At 40.6% G+C, this 23,560-nt stretch overlaps 1 protein-coding gene across 3 annotated transcripts in view; it reads right to left on the bottom strand.

Moving 5' to 3' along the window:
- Nucleotides 1–23,560, bottom strand: part of TP53BP1 (tumor protein p53 binding protein 1) — a 66,317-nt gene that overhangs the window by 10,911 nt on the left and 31,846 nt on the right. For all 3 annotated transcript variants that reach the window (XM_029239674.1, XM_029239675.1, XM_029239676.1), the window contains 7 exons: nt 20,508–20,565; nt 18,569–18,661; nt 13,320–13,803; nt 9,604–9,756; nt 2,603–2,874; nt 1,790–1,939; nt 1,064–1,494 (listed from right to left, as the gene is read on the bottom strand). In XM_029239674.1, the coding sequence (XP_029095507.1) occupies nt 1,064–1,494; nt 1,790–1,939; nt 2,603–2,874; nt 9,604–9,756; nt 13,320–13,803; nt 18,569–18,661; nt 20,508–20,565 (1,641 nt within the window). The remainder of the gene's footprint in view (nt 1–1,063; nt 1,495–1,789; nt 1,940–2,602; nt 2,875–9,603; nt 9,757–13,319; nt 13,804–18,568; nt 18,662–20,507; nt 20,566–23,560) is intronic.

Here is a 23,560-nt window from a genome sequence, read left to right as displayed (position 1 = left end):
ACTTCACTTCTGCAGCATTCCTTTCAAAAACCCATAACACCAATCTAGAGAAAACATGAGACAAACCCAAACTGAAGGACATTCAAAAAACACCTGACCAGTACTCCTCAAAACCGTCAAGGTCATGAAAAACAAGAAAAGATTCAGAAATTGTTACAGATCAGAGAACAAAAGACACATGAGGGGGCTTCTCTGGTGGCACAGTGGCTAAGAATCCACCTGCCAATGCAGGGTACATGGGTTCCAGCCCTGGTCCGGGAAGATCCCACATGCTATGGAGCAACTAAACCCACGTGCCACAACTACTGAGCCTGTGTTCTAGAGCCCGCAAGCCACAACTACTGAGCCTGCGCTCTAGGGCCCGTGAGGCACAACTATTGAGCCCACGAGCCACAACTACTGAGCCCACGTGCCACTACTACTGAAGCCCACGCACCTAGAGCCCGTGGTCCACAACAAGAGAAGCCACCGCAATGAGAAGCCCACGCACTGCAACAAAACGTAGTCCCCGCTCATCGCAACTAGAGAAAGGCCGCGTGCAGCAACGAAGACCCAACACAGCCAAAAATAAATAAATAAATTTATTTTTAAAAAAAGAAAATAAAAAGACACATGAGGACTAAATGCAATACAGTAATCCTGGATTGGATCCTGGGACAGAAAAACGACATGGAACAGCTGGTGAAATCCAAAAAAGTTGGGAATTTAGTTAATAGTAATGAGCCAAGGTAGTTTTCTTAGTTTTGACAAACGTACCATGCTAACGTAAAATGTTAACAACAGGGAAACGGGAAAGCTGTGTGAGGGGTTCATGGGAACTCTATATACTGTTAATACTCTGTACTTTGCACTTTTCTGCATATATAAAATTTTTCAAAAATAAGAAGTTTATTCAAAAATAAACAAGCAATAAAGAAGAACAAAAAAGCCAGGGGTGAGAGTAACCAGTGCTAGGAATGAAATACGACTTTAGAGAACACAGAAAAGTACTCAGGCTGCAGTGAACGCTGTTGGTATTGGAGGATTGGAGAGGTGTTAAGAGAGGTCTTGCCTCTTTTATTACCTGCACTGAAATACTCATCCTCCGAAAGGGCTGTCACTTCTGTGTCCAGTGGGATGGGGTCACACAGCAGAATGTCTTTGCCCAACACATCACACTCATACCCATCATCAAAGAGCAATTTATACTTCCCAGCTCCAACATCTCGTGTGATTTTTCCAGAGTAAAAATAGCCATTGGATGACCACTTGGCTACAACACGGAGCCCTACAAAGCTGTTCCCTGGAGAGGAGGCATCTAAGCCATCAGAAGGGCCAGCAGCAGTCTGGAAAGGAATCTCTGGAGAGTCGCTTCGACGCAAAGCACCAGCACCCATGTCTGCTCGTCTGGTGGAGTCTGGCACACGGGGCACAATACGGGTGAAGGATTTATCATCTGGCGACATGCTGGGTGAAATGTCCTCTATGCCCAAGGGGCCAGGCACAGCTGTTTCCCTAAAGAGAGATAAGAAAAAGGAGAAGGCAGTGAGAATAAGCAGAGAGCAGTACTTATCTACCAATTTTCCCACTCCTTTGTCCATGGGTCTCCAGCCCATTCTTTGCTAACCCATCACAGGCAGAAGCCTGGTGTCTCAGCAGCCTCACTCTGAACCCTGCCCACTCCCCGGTCAGTGTGGGCCCCTCTTCTCCCTCCTGACACCCCACATACTCTCTACTCCCCTCTCTTCTCTCTACTCCCTTTTTTTCTGAACAAGTCATAGACTAAGTGTATCTCACACTACCCGGGTACCTGGTTCCAGTGGTCCGAGAAGGCGGGCGGCCCCTTCGCCCGCGCCCACGAGGCGTGACGGGAGCCTTCCCTCCCTGTCTGATGCCAAGGCCCGCATCACCATCCTCCTCACACACTGGCGTCCCTGTCTGACTGACCCCTTTTCTAGGACTAGAGAATGAAGACAGGTTAGTCTGATAGCACCTGCTACTGGATCCTTTCTTCACAGTCTCCCCTTGGTCCTCAGACTACATGCCAGGCCAACACGTGCTGAGCCTCCAGGGCAGCAGGAAGCTGGTCCACACACCCACCACCCAATCAGCTGGGAGCAGGAGTACAGGGTAACAAGTAAAGGACATCCTTCTATGCAAGTCTACTCCCTCCTGACAAAGCTTCCTACTGCTGCCCTCAAAAACAGCACATCCATTTCTGCCCTGCCTTCTCTTGTACTTCAGGCTCTGGATACCTGTAGAGGAAAACAAAAAGCTAGGGAATGTGTCAAGTTGGGGCCGCTACCCCAAACTTTCTGTACTCCCAACCAAAACACTCATAGGCTGCAGAAAATGGGGGCTGGGGGACAGGAATATGTGCCAGCTTTCCCAAAGTCCCCTCACCTGTTTTCTACAGTTTCTCAGGAAGTCTGCCTCCCAGAGGGCTCCACCCTACCTCCCATGCAAACCCAAAATAGAAGAGGAACGAAAGGGGAGGAAGAGGAGTTGATTTATCCTAGGAGGAGGATGCAGGGACTTCCCATTACTCCCCTTTTCCCGTGATATTAAAACGTCAGCAACCCTGCCCCTGCTGTGGCTCTCTCTCTGGAGACCCTGTCTGCACCTCAGTTTTCCTGGGCCTCCTCGGGAGCTGGGCAAGGCAAAATCTGCAGGTTCTGTCCCACTGGTTTTCCCTTTGAGTGGTCCGGCTCCTCTCCCTGAGCTGCCACTGCTGTGCATGGCTGAGAGACTTGTCCCACTTGACGTGCGGTGTAAGCTGGATGCCTTGGAGGAGAAGGAGCTGATATCCCCCAGGTCACCTGAAGAGCCCCCAGTCTGTGAAGGGGAAACTTCAGTTTCACACTCCTGACACTCTACAACTGGCTCTTCAGTCTCCTGCAAGGAAGAAATGGATACAAGAGCTTAAAAAAGCCACAATAACATAATGCTCATGTGATGGTTGGAAAATCCTAAATGGCAAGAAATTTCAATTCAGAAAGGTGGGAATTAGGAGGGAACTTTCTGGAGTAATGGAAATGTTCTATATCTTGCTTTGACTAGTGATTACATATAACTGTCAAAGTCACTGAACTGAACATTTAAGACCTGTGCATTCTACAGGGAATACATATCTCCATAAAAAATAAAACAAAGGTGGTACTAGATCAGAAGAAAGAGACCTCTATCCTGAGCTAAGTTAAATTATCTTTTTACTGGACAAGTTCACAACCTTTGGCTGCTGAGAACCCAGCAAGGATTCCAACCCAGAGGACACAGGTAATTCCCTGTCTAACAGAAGAAAGGTAAGGAAGTAGGTAGGTTAGAGGAAGAAGTGGTTAGGAGCCCTTCTGGGTACATGATTATAGCAGTGGGTAGCCTTACATGTTTTTTGAAATTAGATATTTTCTATTACCTTTCAATATGTGATCAAGGAAATTAAAAATTATAGGCAAAAATAGCTATATAATGGTATCACTGTTTACCAAAATGAAAACCAAAAAGGCAATAATCAAAATATATGAATTTCCGGTATCTACAGAGGACAGGAATATCAAACTGACTTTATCTCACTCACATGCCTACTTTGATGGATTGGTAGTGGTTGCCTGGAGCTCAGTTTTAAGCAGCCACTAAGGCTAATTCCCAGGTTTAGTGAGGAAAGGTTCTAGGACCAATCAGCAATGTCCTCTATGGGCACAGGATTGAGAAATTACAGCACAGGTGCTGCACATGTGCTTTCCTACTCTAGCCTGTTCATGCCTTATTGTGCTAATTATCAGAGAAAATATGGAGAAGTATAAGACAGACTCTTCCCTCAAAGAGTTTACAATCTCTCTGGGAGACAGTATGCAATGCACACATGTTTAAATAATGCTATAAGATGATTAAATGATTATTTTTGACCACTCCCTTCTTGAAAATCTCTTCTCCTCTAAAATCTATAAAGTCACTTTTTCTTCCTTTCATTCTACCTCTTTAGCTACTTCTATTTGTACTTGTTTTTTGGTTCCTCTTTCTCTGCCTATTCCTTTTAAATTAGTATTTCCCAGGATTCTCATTCCTTTCCTCACTCTCCCATGCTTCCTCTGGCCAGTCTTACCTGACTTATTCCGGCCTGTCTACCAACAATACAATGATGACTCAGCTCCAAATTCACGGACGCGAATGCCTACTAAACTCTTCCCCTTGTATGTACTAGGGACACCTGCAGTTTAACCGATCCAAAACTCAATTTGTCATCTTCTCTTCATTTCCTTGCCTTCAATGAATGAATCCTGGACCTCCCCAGTGTAACTCATATCCCCTGCAGCTCTCTGTAGCACGGGCTGGTTTTTCTCAACCAAACCTCAATTCAAGAGTTTGGAGATGAGAGGCCTCCTTGCTCCCCACTGCCATTAACAGATCATTTCTAACTCCCCACTTCTTGCTCCTACCAAATCATTATTTGCCATTCTGTTAAACTCTCTCCTTCCCTCATTGTTACTCACCAACATTCTATCAATTACTGACTCTTCATGCATGAACACCTTATACTCCTGGTTCACAGCCTCCCTTCCACTGTCATTTTCCGAGGCTAACATCCATCAGATGACCCATCCAGCAACAATCTTTCCCGATCTAATTACCACCATTAACCTTTTCCTCTACTCTACCTCAGCCATCTGCTACTACCAGGGTCATTACCAGAAGCTGCACCACCTCCAGAAATCTCACCATTCTCCAGTTACCATCTCTTATCATCCAACTTGCCTTCTTTAGCTGGATGTGAGTCAGCATAATCTGCCAAGGCCACTTGACTAAAGCAGGTGTTGTGAGCTCAGAACTTAAGTCAACTCCTTCTCTTGGACACGGCAAATGACCAGGGGCAAGACCAGCCTAGAGGGCTGGGACTCCAGGCTGTGTCTCAGTTGGAGAGTAGGCCCAAAGAACAGTAGCTAACTATACCTGCCTTTGCAACTGTTCAAAAGTTGAGCCCTTGCTCTTATAATGACTTGGGCCCAGGCTCCAAGGTGGCCTCATGATCTTTTTAATGTATTTGCTTATTTTTTTCCTGTGCGTCCTTCCTACTAGACTACAGAGGCCACATTAAGACAGAGTAGTGACCATCTTCTTTCCTGGATTTATCCTCAAAATAGCACAGTGCCTGCCACAAAAGAGGTCCTCAGTAAATATTTACTGCATGAAGGATCTTCTCTCTCAAACCAGTGTCCTATTTATATTCTCTTCAGTAAATGGTACCACCATCTATCTGCCCAGGCAAAAAGCCCAGGCATCATATATGATTCCTCCCTCTCCCACAATCCCCACATGTAGGAATTCACCAAAGTCTATCAATTTCACCTTCTATATATGTAGTTTTTTACATCTATTTCCCTCCTCTCAATCCCCACTACCACTGTCCTAATTTGACACTCACTGCCTCTTGTCTGAACTATGCCTCTAACCTCTCCCATTCCAATCAATTGTTACACTGCTGCCAATCGGACCTTTCCAACATGCAAATCTGAGCATGTCATCCCTTTCCCCCAAATTCTTAAAAGGCTTTCCATCACACAAAAGATAAAAATCTAAACTCTCTTCTATGATATACAAAGACTTATGCTCTGGGCCCCTACCAACCTCAAGAGCACCCTCTCTCACAATTCCCTACCCTACCGTCCTTGTCACATTCTAAATATTCATTAAGCATGCCATGCTGTCTACATATTTACAAACCTTTTCATTCTGCCTGCAGCGTCCTTCTCCCCTGCCCTTCAATCTCATCTGCCGCACTCTGAGCACTACGTCTTCTGCGAGGCCTTTCAGTCACCTTCAGGTAAGCTAGCAGGCTCTGGCCCCTCTTTCTAACACATCTTTCCATACCTCTACTACAGCAACCACAAGTTCTGGATTTGTTGCATGTCAAGTGTAAATAAGCTCCTAAGAGAACAGAGACCCTGTCTTTTTATCTTCTTAGTCTCAGTGCCCGCCATAGTGCTAGGAACACAGCAAAAAAGAAGCTGCTGGTAAATAAATGAATAAAATTTTTAAAATACGATAAACAAAGGCTACAAGAGATGAGGGAAGGAAAGTTCCCAGAATCCTCTGACGTCAACCTGTCCACCTTCACACCTCTACACATCTTTGGGCTGCCCACCAAGTGTACTGTTCCCACATCTGTGCTCTTTACTTTCTGCCTCTGTGCCTTTGCTCACCAAGCCTTCTTTCTATATAGAACACCCTTTCCCTGTATCTCCCAATATCTAAAAGCTTCAGTGTCCAACTCAAGTACTTTCTGGCCCTCACCCAGAAAGGCTTTATCAAAATTCTCTTCAGACACGTTTCCTCCTCTTCTGAACTACTACACACACCTTCCGTTTGACACACATCCCTTTCACTCTTAAGAGACAGCACAGTGTAGTAGTTAGGAATGCAGGCTGTGGAATTAGACTGCCTGGGATGAATTCTAGTTCCTCTGTTTATTAGCTTTGTAGCATTAAGCAAGTGATTTTAACTTGCTATGTCAGTTTCTTGAGTGCAAAATGGGAATAACAATATCCACCTCACAGCTTAGTTGTGAGAATTAAATGAGTTAAATCACGTAAAAGTCCTTAGAATAGTGCCTGGCAGAAATAGAGACACAGATGTAAAGAACAAACGTACGGACACCAAGGGAGGAAGGTGGTGGGGTGGTGGGGTGTGATGAATTGGGAGATTGGGATTGACAGGTATACACTAATATGTATAAAATAGACAACTAATAAGAAACTGCTGTGTAAAAAATAAATAAAATTAAAAAATTAAAAAAAAAGAGTGCCTAGCATATAGCTAGTGCTCAATAAATGTTAGTTGCTATTACTATTTTATTTAATTATGGCAAGTGTTTCCCAAACTATGTAACACAGGTGTATAATACACATTACTTTAAAAAATGCTGGGCTTCCCTGGTGGCGCAGTGGTTGAGAGTCCGCCTGCCGATGCAGGGGACACAGGTTCGTGCCCCGGTCTGGGAAGATCCCACATGCCGCGGAGCAGCTGGGCCCGTAAGCCATGGCCACTGAGCCTGCGCGTCTGGAGCCTGTGCTCCGCAAAGGGTGAGGCCACAACAGCGAGAGGCCCACGTACCGCAAAAAAAAAAAAGTTCAATAAATTTAGGAAATGCTGTGTTACACAATAAAATAGATTTTTTAAAATATTTATTCATTTACTTTGGCTGTGCCAGTTCTTAGCTGTGGAGTCTCTGTTGTGGTGTGCGGAATCTTTTAGTTGTAGCATGCGGGCTCATAGTTGTGGCATGCATGCAGGATCTAGCTCCCCGACCAGGAATTGAACCTGGGCCCCTGCATTAGGAGCACGGAGTCTTACCCACTGGACCACCAGGGAAGTCCCAAAATAGATATCTTTACTGGAGGGCTTCTTAGACCCTTTAATGTAATATGCACTGTGAATCTCCACGGTGGGGGAGGGGGCAGTTACAGCACTAGGTGTTTTCTCAAACTTAATATTTATGACCATGGAACTTTGTTTTCCCTCTCAGAGTATCTAGCAGGCCTGCTGTTTCCAAAAATATACTTTAGAAAGCACCATAAAAAATATTAAATAAAGTAATATGTTTAACACTTAAAACTAGTACCTGGCACATAGTTCAGTGTAGACTACAACAGTTACAAAAACTTTTCATGAAAGCAAATTTTTTCTATAAAGCTGCTAAGCTCACAATTTTTCCAAAATAGTAATAACACTGAAAAAAATTTCATAAACTAAAATTGAAGGTAAATCAACGTTTTAAAAGAAATATTTCTGGAACTTAGTGTATAATAAATAAAGAATTGGGAACTCCCTGGCGGTCCAGTTGTTAGGACTCCATGCTTTCACTGCCGAGGGCCCAAGTTCAATTCCTAGTCGGAGAACTAAGATCCTGCAAGCTGCACAGCATGGCCAAAAAAAAAAAAAAAAAGACAATTTCTCAAACTAATATAAAATCCTTTCTGACATGAGGGCCACAATGGCCCAATAATGAACAATAGCAATAATATGTTCCACTTAAAACTATATACCAGTTTTGGACTTCCCAGGTGGCACAGTGGTTTAGAATCCACCTGCCAATGCAGCGGACACGGGTTCGAGCCCTGGTCTGGGAAGATACCACATGCCGCAGGGCAACTAAGCCCGTGCACCACAACTACTGAGCCTATACTCTAGAGCCCGCACGCCACAACAAGAGAAGCCACTGCAATGAGAAGCCCGCGCACCGCAATGAAGAGTAGCCCCGCTCACTGCAACTAGAGAAAGCCTGCTCGCCACAACTAGAGAAAAGCCCACACATAACAACAAAGACCCAACACAGCCAAATAAATAAATAAATTTATTTTAAAAATTTCAAAAAAAATAAATAAAACTATACACCAGTTTAATTCTCCCTGAGCACAACCTCCTATATGGCTAGCTGGCAGAATTAAAGAAAAGTGCTTGACTAAGGAATAGAATAGCTATGCCTCTTATCAATTACTAAAATGGTTCCCAGATATTAACATATATACCAAGAAAAAAGTGCCAGATCTTTAATTCTAGAAAATCTCTCTAACCTCAGCAAGTATTAGATCTAAACAAAGTCAGCATACAACGTTGTACACTATAACAGTCAATAAACACCAATATTATGCTGACACTGGGAATGAGTCCATAATGAATCCTACTAAGAAATAAAGGTTCATCTCCAGGACTTCCCTGGTGGCGCAGTGGTTAAGAATCTGCCTGCCAATTCAGGGGACATGGGTTCGAGCCCTGGTCTGGGAAGACCCCACATATCGTGGAGCAACTAAGCCTGTGCGTCACAACTACTGAAGCCCACGAGCCCTAGAGCCCACGCACCACAACTACTGAGCCCGAGTGCTGTAACTACTGAAGCCCGTGCGCCTAGAGCCTGTGCTCCATCACAAGAGAAGCCACCGCAATGAGAAGCCCACACTGAAGAGTAGCCCCCGCAGCAACAAAGACCCAATGCAGCCAAAAAAATAAATTAAATAATTTTTTAAAAAAAGGTACATCTCCTACTAACAGGTTCATAACCACACACGAATGGAAACTAAGACCAATGAGTAAAAAATGGTAAGACGTGAGAAAACAGTGAGAAACGATGAGAAAATACATGCAGCTAAGCAGGGAGTTCTACACTTCATTAGTTTCCACGGATTAAAAATAACACGTAACAGGGAGCTATATTCAACATCCTGGGATAAACCATAATGGAAAAGAATATAAAAAAAAGCATGTCTCTGTGTATAACTGAGTAACTTCGCTGTACAGCAGAGATGGACACAACAGTGTAAATCAACTACAATTAAAAAAAAATTTTTTTTAACACATAAAATCTTTACACATGAGAGAGATTTATCAATCTGTTCTTTATAGATACAGAATGCATGATGGGATTGGTTAAATAAGTGACCAGAGGTCAAACAGCAAACCCATAGCTGGGAAAGACAGAACTCAGAACTCTAGCCCAGTTGTTATATCTTTCTCATAAAAGGATTAAAGAAAACAGTGTTAGTAGCTAGTTGTATAGGGAAGAGGGGAGCAGGTAGAGAGCCAGGGTAATTCTTCTATTGAAAAAAATTTGCCACATAGACCCACAGTGTACATTACCTCAGTTACTTTTCTTTCTACCTCTGTTCCGTCCACATAATACACATCTGTGATGACACGAGTGACAAGTGTGCGAACCTCACGAATTGTTCTCATGTGGCGATGCAAGACATGGCCATGAGGGGGCTGAGGCATATCAAACTCTTCCTCTCCCTATGATAAAAAATAGAGAGTCTCATTGCAAACTGTCAGAATCACAAGTCAACTGCTTCATGATGAGCACTGTTCAGAGGTTCCATGAATCTAATGTGATGGAATTTTCCCGTTGCTTTGTTTCTATTCACCTATAGGTAACACTAGGGATGGACAAGCTGTCTAGCCAGAGGCTAGGAAAAGTCTGTATCAGTTTCACCTAAAACAACCTATTCCTGCCTAAATTAAAAGCATAACATCTAGCACTTATATCTAGGATATTTAAGTGAAACTTTGACCCCCTAAAAGCACATTGAGATTGTAATCCTTCTGATTTTGTTGCCGACTTGTCAATCAGCATTCAAGTTTACACTTACAACAGGCTCTTCAGATAAAAGGAAGGCATTCTTTAGAACTTTATATAAAGCAATAACATCTGTTAGTCTCAGTGCAGTCTGTTTTTTCTGCATTAGTAAGTGAAAACTATGGTATATTTATACCTGGAACAAGACACACTGATTTCTCCTAGAATTAAATATGAAATATTTGATCTATTCCAAATAAGAGATTGTAACTAAAGAGTTGAGCTAGTGTCCAGAAACAGAGAACATTAGCAAATTAGGATTTCATATCTAGTTGCACCATAATCAGTTATATATTTTAAATAAGACCCTACATTTTTATGACAACTGTTACCTACATGTTTTCTCATAACACCTAGATCACATTTATCCATATCCAAGCCCCCCACCCGCCTTCTACCCCATGGCTCTGCAATTGTGAGAGGAAATGCACACTTTTTTCTCCCACCTTATTTCCCCTATAGTAGACTGATTTTACTTTCTGCAGTCAGTGTCAAGGTATCTAAGTCTTTCAAAAGAGTTATATTTACCACTGCAATAATGAGTGTGGTTTTTTCCTGATAGTGTGGTAGTAATTTACCTAAAGTAATTTCTCTGAATAATTTGCACTCCAACTTCATGTTAGGGGTGAAATATCTACTAAAATTATGTGAATACATATAAATAAAATAAAATACGTGGAAACTTATTCAACCAATTCCTTAAAATACTTCTGTATATACAACCCTGGTTAATGAATGGTCAGGGCATACGTCAGTCATCAGGGTGTATCAGAGCCATGGCAGCCTGGACTTCCTGCCTGCACACACAGGGGTCTAAAAGGTTTCAGTGCGCTTTACATGTCCCTGAAACGCGGCCAAAAAGCCTCCCTGTATTCTTCCATTACAACAGCCAGACAAATGATCACTTCAAGAGAGATACCTAAATAAACATGTCTGATAGAATAAGAAAGGAGAGAAGGGATAAAGGGCAGATAAAAAGAAAGTTATGCTTACTCTCTTCAAATAGTCTTCTGAAAAGAGGTTTCTGTAAAGATAAATAGCTTGAGGATCTTGTTATAATTAAGGGAAGATAAAATAAAAATAAAACCGCACTTTCACTTCATAGAAAACCTGGCTCTAGGCCCACTTGACACATAAATGGAAATTTAAGGAATGTCAAATGTAGGCTGCCTATGTTTTTCTCTGAGTACTGAACTGAGTCCTACCCAGACTGCAAGGGATAAAAAAGCACTGATGCTTGGAAAACCTCCATACAGCATTCCTCATTTTCCAACCATTCTTCAAAAGATGGCACACCAACCCCAATTTCTGTTACTGTACCCACCATTTATATTTTTTAATTGCGGTAAAATATACTTAACATAAAATTTACCATTTTAACCATTTTTAAATAAACAGTTTGTAGCATTATGTACATTCACATTATTGTAAAAACATCACCATATCCACCTCCAGAACTTTTTTATCTTTCTCAACAGAAACTCTGTACCCAATCTGCATCTGTATTTTTTTTAGCACTTTTCTTTCCTTAGCAGGAGCAACTAGCTCTTAAATATGTCATTTCACTCTGTATGACATAGTAGTAGTACAGCATAAGTGGTGGTTGTGCTGGTAACAGCGGCAGTAGTAGTAGTTAAAACAATAATAATCAATAGGTTGTAGCAGTAGCCAACACATATTGAGCATTTACTGTGTGTCAGACCCAGTGCTAAGAGCTTTGCAAACTTTATCTCAACTTTCACAACATCCAGATGCTGTCTGACTCCAAAGCCTGAGCTCTGGCTCACTGGCTCCTATCATCATGTTGAGACAGGAACAGAAATTATTTCCCTATTTGACAGAGGGAGAATATGAAGAAGTAAAAGAAAATACAATCTAGTGGCACCCACATGATTGCTGTCTTTAAGATAAACTCTTTTTATAAAGGCAGAGAAACCTAATTACTATGTGGCAGAATCAAACACTTTAAATTAAGGGCGAAAATAAACAGCTGCAAAATAGGGTCTGATGCGCTACAGCCCCTATATCCAAAAGGCTATGCTATTTTGAAACTTCCTGAATTGATAAGGTCTTAGGTCTCAGAGGCTGTGTTACTATAAAAGGCTAATATAAACAGAATTTTTGGAGAGGCATGGATAAACAGAACAAGACTACACAAGCTGTGATTTAAAAACAGAAAAGCAACATAGCATAATGAAAAGAATACCGATTCTGAAGTCAGATATGCTGAGTTCAAATTCCAGTTCTGCCACCTACTGATGGCAAAATCTTGGGCAAGTTACTTAACCTCTCTTCAGCTTGGTTTCTTTACCTGTGAAATGGGAATAATAATACCAACCTCATGGGTTGTCTTGAGCACAATGCTGATATACTGTAGGTGTTCAATAAATAGGAATTATTTTATTTTTATAAAACAAACAACTTGGACCATTCGAATGAGAGGCACATCACTAGTGAAGCTTTCCTAGGCAGATCCCAAGTGAAGATGATCTACCAGAGCAACTGAAAAGGCAATTTAACCACTATTACTAATGAAATTTTATGAACTTCCTCTTGTTAGCATGTACATTACTACCACCACTTCTTACCCACTCAATTTTCACTAGTACCTACACTTCCCTACTCTATTCCCAAGAAGCTGTTCTTCTTCCAGTCTCACGTTCATCAGCCCCAAACCTTTTCTTCCCAGTATGTCTACTCCTAGCCTCTTTCTGCAGTCCCTGGTCACCTGGGGACTTTCCCTGTTAGTGTTCTTTGTTTACAATACTGTGATAAACTATCCTTCATGCTTCTTCTACTCCTTCCTCCTTTACTTTCTACTCTCTCAGTTCCTGGGAACATTGGTTAAATAGACTTGGGGGACAAGCAATTAGCTCTTATGGTTATAAAGGAGGATGAGAAATGATGGCAGAAGGAAAGATTGAATGTAGAAAAGTATTACAGGACCCAGACTATATTCCTGGCTTTCTCTTCCAGTAAAGACCTACTTGACAAACTCTAGCACTATTCCATTTCCCTGAAAGATTATCTTATTGGCTATAGCTACCCATAATTTTCACTACCCTATCCCAATCCTGGATGAATTGTTTTTATCCTTTAACCACTGGTCTGTATAAAACTGTTAAGAATTATCATTAAGTACAAGTACCACAACTTAAATTCTCTGGGAATCCAGAAAGTTGAAAACAGGGCCCCTGAGGTACCCTGTATGTTCTCTCACCTGGCTATGGAGTGACTCTGTATCATCCCCAGGAGCACTGACTGGTTTCTCACCACTCCCCCTCTCAGTCTGAACTGTGGCATCTTGTTTTCCAGAGTTCTGGTCCACTGTACTGGTCCCTTGTTCACACACATTCTTTACAGTCTGAGTTGCTGCTGAAACAGTTTCGGGGACCCAGAGGGAATGCTCTATGGTCTGGATTCCTACGTTATTTTGGCTGGGCCTTTCAATCAAGGCTTCACTAGATTTTTCCTGACTGGTATTCTGTCCTTCTTTCTGGCCTTCTGGCATATCTGTCTCCATTGCTTCCCCTTGAGGACTGGATGGCTCCTGTGTGGCCATCTCCAGGGAGGTAGGAGAAGCAGGGTCTTTGATAGGACTACTGGACTTCATAGGCTGTTGACTCTGGCTGGTCCTTTGGTCACCTTCTAATTTTCCCTTCTCCTCTTCATCTTGAGTACTTGGAAAATGCAGCAAGTTTCCCCTGAAAATCAAGCACATAAAGAAACCATGTCAAAAAAAAGAAACCATATCAAGTAAGCAAGTGTATATGTGAGTGTGAGAGTGTGTGTGTGTGTGTGTGTGTGTGTGTCAAGGGGGAACCATAATTTGACACTCTGAGATATGTGGGGAAGGGTGAAAATGAGGTGACCGAGTATATGACCTTACAAGATTTCTCATCATAATTTCACTCCTGTGAAAAAATAACGGTGCACAGGACTATTCCACCATGATGGTAAAATAGCCATAAAATTTCTTCTCTCCATTAGCTATGAACTCTGAAAACTGACACAGGAAAATAAGGTAAACAAAGGATGCAAAACCATTATTGAAGTCATAGACACTGAAGGCAACTTAGGGATCTACTTCAAAACAGATCAATTAGGTCAAGATGCCTCATTTGGCTTTATTAATGGTTCTAATATTCCTTAAATGACTCCTAGCATTCTAGATACTGTTCATTACGCCCCTTGACTAATAATTTTAGGAAAAGAAACCCAATCTGTAAAGGAAAGAGTTGTAGGTGAGATTCTATCTTTGCTAGCTATATTGACATTATCTACAACTAACCATTTCAGAATGACTTGGTTCCTCACAGTTCAGGGTATTTCTTTTCATTAGTCTTCCCATTTGGCGATCAGTGATTTATTCATATATCCCACAAGCATTTGATGCATGTCTCCTACAAACCAGATACCATGAAGCCCTGAGGTGCCTAGGAGCTTTCTTAAATGCTCTCAACAATACACCAGAATAAATAGGCCCAGATTAACTCCAAGTGAGCAGGTTACACAGAAACTTGACATTCACATCTTATTCATCTCCACACTTAAAACACTTAACACGGGGTTTAATATAAAGTGCTTAGGGCTTCCCTGGTGGCGCAGTGGTTGAGAGTCCGCCTGCCGATGCGTGGGACACGGGTTCGTGGCCCGGTCTGGGAAGATCCCACATGCCGTGGAGCGGCTGGGCCCGTGAGCCATGGCCGCTGCGTCTGCGCATCCGGAGCCTGTGCTCCGCAACTGGAGAGGCCACAACAGTGAGAGGCCCGCGTACAGCCAAAAAATAAAAATAAATTAAAAAAAAATAATAAAGTGCTTAATAAATTTACTTTCAACAAAAGAATGTTCTCTCAATCAATTAACTGCAAAAATCTACTTTCAGATTAACTAATTGTATAACTGTGTTCATCATATAGAAAATGCCCATAACTTCTAACTTTTTAGTAAACCATAAGTTGAATGCATCACTGTACTATAAAAAACAACATACTAATGCATTTTTAGGTTGCGTTAAATATATAATAACCAAAATAAAGATAAAAAGAACCCATTCTGAACTGACCATGGAAAAACATCTGGAATGTTTCAGGTCATCATATTTTACAAAGCATAAACTGAGATATACCCAGAAGATAACATCCAGGACGATAAAGGGTCTAGAAACTATGTCACATGCTGTTGTGTTTGGCCAGAGAAAGATGGAGCCATCTAGACAGAAAAAGCTGTCTCCAACTTGGGAGGAGCTCTCACCCTTAGAAGCTGAACTGACCTGGGTAGACAGAAAAAAGAAGCATGAAGAACTCTTTGGGGCTTGCTCTGCTCTGGATCTTGGAGAAGAAAGAGAAAAAGAGAAGTCTCTGAGGTTTCTATCTTGTGCAGCTCAGTTTACCAAAACAGGAGATCAAAGTGGGATTTAGAAAAGAGTTCTAGCCAAAGAGAGCCTGGTATGCATTTGGTTGTTAGAGCTTGTCTGTCAGGAACCTCAACTGAATGAGGATATATGGTCCAGTGAAGAATAGGTAAGAATAAGATCACCAAAAGACAGACGAATAACACCTATCTGGTTTATAAGTGATCATACATATAAATTACTTAGCACAGTGCTAGATACACAGCAGATGCTCAATTGATATTAGTTGCATAAGACAAAGTATGAACTGAATACCCATGTTTGAATCTTTAAGATATCTAACATATCAACAGCTGAGCAATAATGAAAGTGAGCCAAAAGCTAGAAGGGACAAGGCTTGATTAACCATTTCAAGAATTCAATTACCATTGTTCCCCGCACTTTAGATAAGTCTAGACATTTTACCTCAGAAGCTATTTATTTAGTGTAGAACTTCTGAATAGAGTTTTACTTCTAAAACAAAGCTTTATTTTTTTTCTTTGTTTTATTTTTGACTTTTTAATTCTTAATTGACAAATATTAGGCTGCTTTTTTCTCCCAAACTGTTAACTGGAACTCCTCTCTCTCTAAAGACTAAAGGTATCTCATTGCAACATCAGCAATATTCAGCAGATTCCTGTCAAATACCAGAATTTTGGTATCTATCTTTCTTGGGTTAGCATCAGTCAAACAAATAAATGATGTTCAACTCACAGTCACTTCCCTCCAAGAAACATCTATCATAAAGATGTGGTATATTAATCTCCCAAGAAACAATAAAGAAGGAAACTTCAGTACCAGAAAAGAGACAGAAGAAATTCAATAATTGTAAGAAGGACCACACTTCTCTTTCTTCATTAGTTCCAGCTACACAATTCTACTCTGGTCACTATATGTCAGATTTAGAAACTGATGCAAAGAAAGCAAATTTTAGCAGGGAAAGCCTGGGTAAAATTAATCCAAAGTGAAACATGGAAGAAAAAACCTCCATATTTAATAAACTTCTAACCATTCTGTTTTGAGTGTAGGTCTGTCTGCGGAGGAACTGGAATCAAAACCAGCTGGAGTGCTTCCCTGGTGGCACAGTGGTTAAAAATCTGCCTACCAATGCAGGGGACACGGGTTCAATCCCTGATCCAGGAAGATCCCACATGCTGCGGAGCAACTAGGCCCGTGCGCCACGACTACTGAGCCAGTATTCTAGAGCCCGCGAGCCACAAATACTGAAGCCCATGCGCCTAGAGCCTGTGCTCTGCAACAAGAGAAGCCACTGCAATGAGAAGCCCGTGCACCCCAACGAAGACCCAACGCAACCAAAAATAAAAAATAAATTTAAAAAAAACCAACAACAACAAAAAACAGCTGGATTCTCAGGCCCTTGTTCTACCAAGGTTGAACAAAAATCACCAGCATCCTAGTCTCTCTATTTTAAAACAGTCTCTAGTGGGAAGCAGATGCATAGCACAGGGAGGTCACCTCGGTGCTTTGTGACCACCTAGAGGGGTGGGATAGGGAGGGTGGGAGGGAGGGAGATGCAAGAGGGAAGAGATATGGGGACATATGTATAACTGATTCACTTTGTTATAAAGCAGAAACTAACACACCATTGTAAAGCAATTATACTCCAATAAATATGTTTAAAAAAAAAGTCTCTAATTTAAAATAGGAAGGCAATACGATGCGATCAATTAATTTCCTAATTGCTGGGTCAACACCATACCATTTTTGGAATAAAACAAGGTGGCATTTCGCCTAACAAGCTTCCTGATACAACAGAGGATATCATCTGGGCTATCTGATTCCCAAAAATACCAACAAGTTCACATTTAATCATCAGAATGTCCAATAAAAGCACTGACATGTTTCTCTTAAATATTTCTATCAGTAGGGAACACAGAAATTATGTTGCAGGGAATTCCCTGGCAGTCCCGTAGTTAGGACTCTGCACTCTCATTACCGAGGGCGTGGGTTCAATCCCTAGTTGGGGAACTAAGACCCTGCAAGCCACGGTGCAGCCAACAAAAAAAGAAAAAAAGAAATTATGTTGCAAATAACACTATTAGGAATATACCTGTTGACAAAACATTATTATATTCCCTAATTACAAAATCATTGATTTCTAGAGATAAAAGATTCCACTACATAATAATAATACAAACTTATTCCATTGCCATTACTTATTTCCCTATACTAAATATAAGAACCACATATTCCAAACAAGATACTTTTCTAATAGAGAAGAAATACTTTGTAATTCAAAAACTTTTTTCCCACTTCAGAGCTGTTCTAAGAGATGAAGGAGTAAAGAAATTATGGGAATTTTTAAATTCCATCGAGTCTGACAAACTTTAAATTTGAGATGTTGAACATCTATCTCAGTTTTGCCATATGGGAAATTAAAGAGAAAAAGTCTGTTAAAAGTAAACATTTTCGGCACTTCCCTGGTGGCGCAGTGGTTAAGAATCTGCCTGCCAATGTAGGGGACACAGGTTCGAGTCCTGGTCTGGGAAGATCCTACATGCCACAGAGCAACTAAGCCTGTGCACCACAGCTACTGAGCCTGTGCTCTACAGTCCACGAGCCACAACTACTGAAACCCACGCACGTAGAGCCCAGTGCTCCGCAACAAGAGAAGCTACCGCAGTGAGAAGTGTGTGCACAGCAATGAAGAGCAGCCCCCCGCTCACCGCAACTAGAGAAAGCCCGCGCACAGCAACGAAGAAGACCTGACGCAGCCATAAATAAATAAATAAAGTTAATTAAAAAAAGTAAACATTTTCAAACTAAGTAAAAGGAAATAATCTTAGAAATACAGAATGATATATTTTCATAAGTTTATGAAGACTGAATCATTTTAAATTGATAGAACTGGCAGATAAAGACAAAAATCTATATCTATAAAATATTTAATAAAATTTCTGACATCTTATTTATAAATCCACCTAGAATATGTCACAGTCCCTCAGATAAAAGAGTAAGCTCAAGTTCACAAAACAGTAGCAGTATATTCCAGATTTTGCTACCAACCATTTTGTGAATCAATGTAGCCCAAAAGATGCTATGAAAATAATGCTTGCCTGATGGGTACAGAGGGGGAATCCTGACTTCGAGCCTCATCCTCTTGCGGGGCTTCACAGACACAGCTAAACGCAGACATGGTCTTCTGGGGACTAAGAAACAAATTAAAGCAATATACTGTGTTAGTTCTGAAAGGAAAAGTACCTCTGGAAATTATCCTTTTAGGCACAGAGAGAATAAAATCCTTTCTCTGAATCTGAAAAATCTGAATACCAAATATTCGATGACATTAAGGAATCAATATCAGTTTTAAAAGCATGATAGTAGTGCTGTGGTTAAGTTCAAAGTAAAGAATTCTTATCTTTTAGAGACAGCATTGAAATATTTACAGATAAAATGATATAATGCTAGAATTAGCTTAAAAATAATCCAGTGGAGAGGAGAGTGCTGGAAGTATTTATAAATGAATCAAGACTAGTCATAAGTTGGTAATTTTTGACACTGGGTGATGAATATATGGTAGTTCATTACACTGTTCTCTTTACTTTTGTATATGCTTGAAACCTTCAATAATGAAATGTGTGAGAGAGAAATAAGATGGCAGCAGGTAATCTGAACAGTGCCCAGTTACAGACAACACTTAAAAACAGCGGTGCTGCTTCACCTAAATGCAGAGGAAGCAGTGATCATTTAAACTGTGCTACGTGCTACAGAGCTTACTTTAAATGATTTCTTATGGTGAACCCAATGGTTAAGTAAATAGTCAAAGATTCTTAAAATCTAGATTCTCATATACAAAATTTGCTTCACAACAATACCAGTGAATCTCATTCCATGATCCACCAATCCAACCCTCTACCTCAAGTTTTTCCCCTATTTTTCCATCCCTACATTCTATCCAAAGGATCCAGGGATCTTCAGCAGCATATTCTGTTCTCTCTTAACAAGCACATGTACGGACTAATAACAAGTTGTGTCGGGTACACAATTCTGTTAAAACCAAAGAGATTTCTTCAACATATCATTAAAGAGTCTTCAACTGAATAAGGATTCAAAGGTACTTATCTTTCAGATTAAATATGCAAAAACTCAGAAAACAACCAATCTCTCTAGACACAGCTTGGTACAAATCAAAGGATTCAGATGGGTCAGAAACTTCCAACTAAGGATCAAATTTAGTCTACAGACAAGCAGGAAATTTTATTTTTAAAAATCCTGATTTCTCTTTACAAATTTAAAGATTTGGCAGCAGTAGGTGTGCACGGTAATAACCGGCTGGAAATGAGCAAGGGCTACCCCCCCTTTTAAATGTTCAGCTGGCCATCATCGTCAACATTTCATGCTCTTGCACCTAGCCTGCTTTACTTACGTACAGTACCTGTCTAGCCTGATTTAAGAATCCTCACTTATATTTCAACAACCGCTGGTAGTATTTTCATACTGGATGACTCACGCCAGAAACCAATGAAACAATTCTATTCTCACGGCCACCAGATGGCAAAGCTTACCACCAGAGCCTCAGGATGGGGTCATACTCATCCTCAAGGCATTACAGCATTCATGACAAAGCAAAAATAACACTTCAAGGCTGTAGCTAATTTGGCAGGCAGAAGAGAAAATGGCCTGAGGCTATGTGGGGGGGGGGGGGGCTGCGGCGCCGGACCATAAAAGGAAAAAGGTCTATGGCTATCTCCTTAACCCTGTTTCCTCACCAATAGCAAAAACAATCTCAATCTCACCCACAGAAAAAGAAAAAATGGCACTCCCACATGAACAAAAGGGAGAAAGGGAAACACCATTAAATATCTTATTCTAAGTATAGCAAAAGCTTTATTAAAGTATTAATAAGAAAGCCTAGGGTTACATTCAACACACTGCTAAATCCTTTATGCTGAAGTTTCCTTTTAAGTTTTTTTCCTCTCTTGATAAATTATCTTCCCCTCATTACCAGTGGCTTTGTATATTAAACTCCTCTAAATAGCAACCAGCTCTGGTTACCTGGTAACAGCCTCAGCAACAGCAGTAGATCCATTTTTTCTTTCACCAGTTGCTGGCTCTGAATAAAAACAAAAGCAAGTAAAGAAAGGAAACGGAAACAGAACTCAGTATCACACCTTAAAACCTTCTCTTAAAAACCTGCTCAAACCCAATGATACTCTAAAATAATGCTTGGATTTCAGAAGCTTCTGAAGGCCTCCTTTCACTATGACATAAAAAAAAATAATAAAAATGAAAAATAAAAACCTGCTTTACTAGTATTTGCAACAAATAATAAAAAGGAAATGGGTAAGAATAATAAGTGAACATGAAAAGACTTAACATTTTTTTTTTTGCGGTACACGGGCCTCTCACTGCTGTGGCCTCTCCCGTTGCGGAGCACAGGCTCCGGATGCGCAGGCTCAGTGGCCATGGCTCACGGGCCCAGCCGCTCCGCGGCACGTGGGATCCTCCCGGACCAGGGCACGAACCCGTGTCCCCTGCATTGGCAGGCGGACTCTCAACCACTGCGCCACCAGGTATGTCTTTCTGACTTCTACCAATTTTCTTTCAAACTTCCTACAGAAGACTATTCAGTTTCTCCAGAAATACAATATAATGAATTACTAAGCAGTAACATTTAAAAATGAAAATGAAACTTCTGAATCTCAATCCATCTCTTCTCATACAAGTAAAAAAATTATGTAGTAAAAAAACACAAAATTAATAAACAAAAAAATTTTAATTAAAAAATTTTAAAACAAATTGAAAAAAACTTCTAAAAACGTTTATTAATCTGAAACTAACACAACATTGTAAATCAACTTCAATAAAATTTTTTTAAAAAGGAAAAACTTTAATGAAATCAATTATGTAGGAAAATGTCTCAGGTTCATGCACAAATTTTAAACAGTGTACAGTTTTAAAAGAACCCATACATAGAAGGTACTCAAGTTCTTCCCAAAGTGCTTTTGGGATAGATATTTGAAAAATAAAACACATTTTCAAGAAAGAAACTGTAGCAAAAATTAAAGGTCATACTGAAAAGAATCCTATAGTCTCAAAGCAATGCTACTAATGCCTAGGGATTAAAATTTGTTCATTTACAATTCATTCCAGCCTTAGAGAAAATAACAAATATTTTTAAACATTTCTAAAATAAGTCATAACCCAATATAATCTGAATAGTCTGTCAAGGAGGCAGCTGAAGTTTGGTGGTTAGAGCACTGGCTCTGATACAGAAACCTGGTTCAGGCCCTGGCTCTAGCACTTAGCAGTCCAACCTGGGGGTAAACTTCATCTTCTGAGTCAGTTTCCTCATCCATAAAATAGGGATAAAAAGGGACCAACACGGGAATTCCCTGGCAGTCCAGGTGGTTAAGACTCTGCACTGCACTTTCACTGCTGTGGGCCTGGGGTTCAATCCCTGGTCTGGGAACTAAGATCCCACAAGCTGCAAGACCAACCCTCATAGGTTTGTTGTGAGGATAAAATGAGGAAAACTGTGAGTACGGTGCCCGATTATCAGGAAAGGTAGGAAAATTTACTAATATGGTCATCTTTAACATTTAGCTCCATTTAAGGTCTTCCCAATTGTAATTTCAAATCTAAAGATTCAAAGCTACTATGTACTCTCTCTTGATAAGTCCTACTTGATTTCAGAGAAGATGACAGTAAGGATGGAAACATGAAATACTTTATTTCTACTGAGGTTCTAATTTTCAAATCAATAAGCACTGAGAAACAGAATAGCACTATAATTCAGAACCAGACTTCTGGTTCTTGGAACTACTTTGAATTCAGGCTACTTTATTTACTAGCTGTGTGACTCTAGAGAACATGCCCAACCTCTCTGTGCCTCAGTTTCCTTAGCTGTAAAATGAGAATAACAATAGGATCTATTTTACAGGTTTGTTATGAGATTTAATGAGCTGTACATGTATGGAATATATGCCTGGCATATAGTAAGAACTCAAAATATATTAGCTAAAATTTCTTTTCTTTGGTCTCAGAGAATGAGAAATCCTTATTCAAGTCCACTCACTCTATCTGTGGTCTTTGAAAGCTCCCCTTCCATCTCTCTCTCAGGGGTCTCATTTTTAACCCATCTCTCTTTTGGAGATTTCCTTTCAATCTATAAACCTGCTCAGGTATCCCTCAGTCTAAAAATGAAAAAAAAAAAAAAAAAAAAAAAAACTCCTTCAGTCCTGTATTTCTCTCTAACTTGCCATATTTTTTCTTCCTTTCTCACATAAACTTCTCAAAAGTAGAATACATTTGCTGCCTCTTCTCCTCCCCTTCACTCCTCAATTACCTTCAGTATAGCTCCTACCCAAACCACTATACTGTAATAGTTCTTGCTAGAGTCACCAAACGGATCCCAATTGCCAAGTCCAGTGTACATTTTCAGATATATCTTACTAGACCCTCACTTCTCCATATAACATTGTTGTCTTCTTTTAACTCTCCTTCCCTTAGGCTTCCATGGCGTTATACTCTCCTAGTCCTCTTCTTGGAATATTCCTTTACAATCTCCTTTATAAAACTTCTTCCTCTTCTAATGCCATTAAACCACTTTTACAAACTACCTAATGGAAGAATTATAAGCTTTAGAGTCAGATGGATCTGCTTCACACTCCAGCTCCACCTCTTACCAATTACTGTAACCTCAGGTTTAAAACCTCTCTTAGTCTCAGTTTTCTCACCAATAAAATGGAAATAAGGATATCTACTTCAGAGTGCTATCATGAAAACAAAATGTAGATATAAAGTCATTCTATATTTTTTCCTCTCTCTTGCTTCCATATTTAACTGGTCCCAAGGTCCTCTCTATTCTACTATTCATCTCTCAAATTCATCCCCTCACCTCCATCCCCACTACTAATGACCCCACTTCCTGGTTAAAGACTGCATTTGCCAGGCAGCAGAATAGAAAATGGGCAAGGAAAGGAATGATGAACAAAGGCACAAATTTTTCAAACATTCAGATGATCCTTTAAAAAAAGCAAATCTGATCATATTACTCCCTTGCCTAAAATTCTTCAGCTGTTCAGCATGATGTAAAAGGCCTTTCA

The sequence above is a fragment of the Monodon monoceros genome, unplaced genomic scaffold, assembly GCF_005190385.1.
Source record: "Monodon monoceros isolate NGI ecotype Baffin Bay Population unplaced genomic scaffold, NGI_Narwhal_1 Super_Scaffold_21, whole genome shotgun sequence".
Taxonomy (NCBI): domain Eukaryota; kingdom Metazoa; phylum Chordata; class Mammalia; order Artiodactyla; family Monodontidae; genus Monodon; species Monodon monoceros.
The sequence above is the reverse complement of the archived record's forward strand: the minus strand, read 5'-3'. Positions and strand labels throughout refer to the sequence as shown.